Here is a 4,799-nt window from a genome sequence, read left to right on the forward strand (position 1 = left end):
TAAACCTAAAACTCTGCCACAGTGAAAACAGCTTATTCTGCTTTCTTTTAAGAACTGTGTCCAACTAATTAGTCCCAGTGAGAACTGAATGAATAAATGGAACTGCAGCACTGGTGCACTGACACCGATGCAATCTACAGAGTAACATCCCAGTCTTAATATAAAAAAGACAAAAAGAAAACTGTTTTCAGCAAAATTTTATTTTTAGTGCATGAACAGAATTCTATGTCAACCCTTTTTAATAATCCTTTTTAAATATTTTCTCTCTTTTTTTTTACATAAAAAAATAATAGAGCAATATAATATACCTCTATTTTTTTTCTCCCCAAAAGAGCACTCGGCTAAGTATTTATAAAGGTGCTGTACAATGTACAAACATTTACATCTAATGTTTAGACAGAATGTAGAAGATACCACGAGGAGTTTTTGTTTTCTAATGAAGCTATGCAAGGCCACAGTATGATGCAAAGATGAGATATAAAATAGTTAAAGCAAAGGCATACAGAGGTAAAACAGAGGAGGGGAGATGAAGTTAACGAACTGTAAAATAATATCCTATTTAGAGCCAGAGTGAACAGCCTGTAACTGGTACTCAGAGTTAGAAATACTTAATCGCCTCAAACTATTGCACAAAAACTGAGCTCTGATTGGTTTAGAACCCCAGACTTGTAAACTTAAAACAACTTTTTACAATCACAAACTTTCAAACGTTTGGCTGTCATTAATAACTTCAGCACATATTTGCTACAGATACTGTGTTCCCTGAGCTCATCTTTAACTGTATTAGACAGCATGTTCAGTGTAATTCAATTCCTCCCTTTTAATTTCCAATTTAGCTCTTGATGACGTAACACTTTGGGAACATTTAGTCGTACAGTATAGCTATCTGCTCAACATCCCAGTAATATGTAAAGTGTTTGTTTATCTTAAAGGGACAGTCCAGTCATCTTCCAAGTGATGTTTCGTCTAATAGCTACAAATACTTAGTACATTATTAGTCAGTATAGAGGAGGCAAAAGTCTTCAATTTGGGTGGGCCAGTTTATAATTTTACAGGTTTATTAAACACATTTTTGGTGAACATTGTTACTGTTTGAGTGTTTGCAGAGCATCATGCAGCAGGTGCTCAGGCTGCTGAAGGCATCCATCCACCTGATCAGCTCCTCTTATCAAAAGTTTACTCAACTCCCACACCTATATAATGTTTTGACAAAGAGTTGTTTTACAAACCTAAAAAATATTATTGATAAAAAAATGAACATTACACTCATTGGGCTAAATATTGATTAGCCTGAGGTTAGAGAAGGCTGTTGGTTCAACTCCCTGAACCAACAACATCAAAATATGGGTGAGAAAAGTGAAACACCTACACTTGCCCCCACCCTGGGCCCTTGAGCAAGGCCCCTAACCCCCACCATCTGCTCCCCTAGACACTCTAGATGGCAGCTCAGCTCCGCACAGAGGGTTCGGTGCTCTGTGGCTGTGTCAGAAAGGGCATCCGGCATAAAAACAATTGCCAAGTCTTCGTTCGAGTTAGTTCACTGGCAACCCCGATGAAGAAGAGAGCAGATGAAAGAAGGAAAAAATGGTTTTTTCACCATTCTTCTTGCCCTGATAAAGTTCATGCTCAATAATCCAGGTAAAAAAAAATCCAACAAAGTTCAATGAGGTCATCTGGATGGTTTCTTTTTTTTATTTTTATTGAGATGTTCCATCCTTCATCCAAAGGACTTCATCAGTCTGAAGAGCCACAACAAACTCAGCCCCACAAGCAGCACACTCGCAAAGTGGGATTATTGAGCATGAATGTTGATGTTTTGAACCACTTTGGCTATGGCTGTCTCAGAGGATTCGACGGGGGAGAGGGTGGGCAGAAACCATCTTATCACCATCAAACTAGTTGGTCCACTATATGTGAGTGTGCTGCTTGTGGGATTGACTTTGTTGTGGCTCCTCGGATTGATGAAGTCCTTTGGATGAATGATGAAATGTCTCAACAAAAAAAAAAAACTGTCCAGATGACCTGGCTGAACTTTGTTGGACACTAACTTAGATAACTATTGGACAGAACATCACTTCAAAGATAACTGGACTACTCCTATAATACCAGCCTTCCATCCGTAACAGCACTGAGAATATTTCAGCAGAACTCCACACATCTCTGGCTTCTATCATCCTTCATGCTAACTTTTAGCGCACAATCACACAGCAGGATGGACAGAAACATACAGTGGAACTTAAACACTCGTGTTTTTTTTTTCTCTTTTCATTTTGCAGTTTAGCTTTTAACCTTGTAGAAAATATGAATTATACTTTTGTAAGTACATTGTAAATAGCAATGAATTAAGTAAACTTCACAAATTAAATACAACTGGTTCTATTATGCTACAAGGGCTGATGCAGTGCAATGGAATTCAGTAGTTATCATCTGGAAATTATGACACATTCAAATATATATCTATATATTTCTATATATCATATTTCACAACGAGACATATTTTGAGTGATTGCGAACATTTGGTACAGCAATTTGATGTAATATTTATACAATTCATGAACTACTGTGAAAAATCCATGGCAATTCCTACCACTGAAATACATTAGGGTTAAGATGAAAGCTTTAAAAACATGGGGAATATGTTGTTTTAAAAGTCTATATCAAAATGAGGAAAGGTTCGGTACAGCTACATATACATACAGTATTTTTCACCTATCACCTCAATAAATTACACACTGATTTGTTATTATACACATGGTAAACAAGATATCAAACCACAAGTTTCTGGTCTTTTTAATGAAACTGTTTGTATGAAGGAGTGTCGTGAATATGCCCATGAAACAGTCTAGAGTAGTTGTGACAGTAAACATCTGCTCCATTTTATTTGAAATCAGCCTGCTGTTTGGAATGAGAACAATAAACAAGAGAGTGGTTCATCCCTAGTGATGTGCAGGATCACGTGCAGTAAAACCGAAAAGGATGAAGTGCATGCATTTGAGCAAACCCTTAAGAAAAGAGTCTAAATATCCTACAATGAGGCTGAGGCTAAAAGAAATCCGATGACAGTCACACTGAGTGTGTACTACAAACCAGAGGCAGGGCCCTTTTTTGCTTTGCATATGGATCGTTGCATTGTGATGAGTGAAGCGCTGTTGGCAGCTGTTGTTCCACAGGAGACTCCCAAGATTGGCACATTTTCACATTTTGAAAGCGTCTTGTCTGACAAGGCCCCGAGCGTGCCGCATGTGCTGAAGTCCTGTAATAAAAAGGCTGAAGCAGCGGAGAAGGCAGAGGGGAGTGCTACATGCCACGTGTGATATCACAAAACTCCCAAAATATAAATCTGGCCATGGTCCTATAAGATATGAAAGGGACAACACGTTGCACTTCTCTGTTTCATGGAAGAACTCTGAAAAATAATCCAGTACTGTGAAATATCTCATGGCACAGTTTGTCTCTAGGTGGTTTAATGTTCGGTCACAAAGGGTCACGAAAAACTTCTTGTTCTGTTAGGATTTTGACCGAGTTTGGTACCCTCCAAGGGCCAGGACTAACAGATCCTTTTGGGCTCTGGGAGGACCCCTGAATAATGGTTGTGGAGGCAACAAAGTCTTCTTTGGAGTTGGATGATTTACCTTTTCTTTCTTTTCTCTCTGTCGGTGAATCTTTTCTACTCCATATATCTTTAAAAAATGACAATGAATCTCTTTTATTTGTCTCTTTACTTACTTTCTTGTTTTCTGTTGGTTTGCTCTTTCCATTAACATCTTTATGCTCCAAGTCTTTGTTTCCACATGTTTCACTCTCTTTTATGGGCAACGTCCTGTGAGGATGAGACTCTCCCCTTACCCTTCGTTTAAAGCTTTCCTTCTCAAAGCTAGGCCTTTCTCCACTTCCTATTGTGTATCTTCTCATGTCCTGATTTTCTCTTTCACTGTTTTTAAGCTCAGTACCAAGGCTCTCTTTTCTGGAAGAATCCTTTAATCTTCTGTGATGGCCTTGTTGATGCCCTGTACGCTGCAATGTTGAAACCACCTGCAGTCCAGCTTGGCCTTGCTGTTGCCCCGCACGATGCAATGTTGAAACAACTTGCGGTCCAGCTTGGCCTCGTTGATGCCCCGCACGCTGCAATGTTGAAACCACTTGTGGTCCAGCTTGGCCTTGTTGCCCCGCACACTGTGATGTTGAAACCACTTGCGGTCCAGCTTGGTCTTGTTGTTGCCCTGCACGATGCAGTATTGAAACCACTTGCGGTCCAGCTTGGCCTTGCTGTTGCATTGCACAATGCAGTGTTGAAACCACTTGTGGTCCAGCTTGAGCCTTGTCCGATCTTACAGTTGGTATTTTTGTGTTACTCATAGGAGGCATTATGCTCCTGCTCACGGCTACGGCTGCTCCCTGTGCCTGACTTCCTGTCATTTTGAGACTGGTATGTTGCTCTTTGGCTTTAGGAAATGTCTCCCCGGTTTTCTTTGGGCTGCTTAGCTCTCTGGAGTCTTTCGAGGACACCATTCTCTTGTAGAACTTTGTATGATCATAGGAGAGGGGAGAAAGCCTGTCTACCTTCTTTTCTGCCCACTCGTCACTTTCGTCCACTGAACCCAAACCCCTGCTGTGGTGGGGTTCTTGAATTTGCAGGGATTTGGTGCTCCAGCTGCGAGAATGTTTCAGCTTCTTGGAGAAGGTAGGGGAAAGAAAAACGGAAGCTCCGGTGGACTGTGGAGAGGTTTGCGGTGATGTGTCAGAGAAAAACACCTCTTCTGAATTTCTTGTAGGTGCGATGATTTTTTGATCACGTTTAT

At 40.3% G+C, this 4,799-nt stretch overlaps 1 protein-coding gene across 1 annotated transcript; it reads right to left on the reverse strand.

Annotated features, from left to right (window-relative positions):
* Window positions 1-3,100: 3,100 nt before the first annotated feature.
* LOC119411767 lies at window positions 3,101-4,799 on the reverse strand (the record flags this gene model as incomplete). Its single annotated transcript, XM_037678692.1, is given in 1 exon segment — window positions 3,101-4,799. A coding segment is annotated over 1 exon segment (1,325 nt), but the record flags the coding sequence as incomplete, so codon positions are not given.

The sequence above is a fragment of the Nematolebias whitei genome, chromosome 7 (genome assembly GCF_014905685.2).
Source record: "Nematolebias whitei isolate Nwh7 chromosome 7, NemWhi1, whole genome shotgun sequence".
NCBI lineage: Eukaryota > Metazoa > Chordata > Actinopteri > Cyprinodontiformes > Rivulidae > Nematolebias > Nematolebias whitei.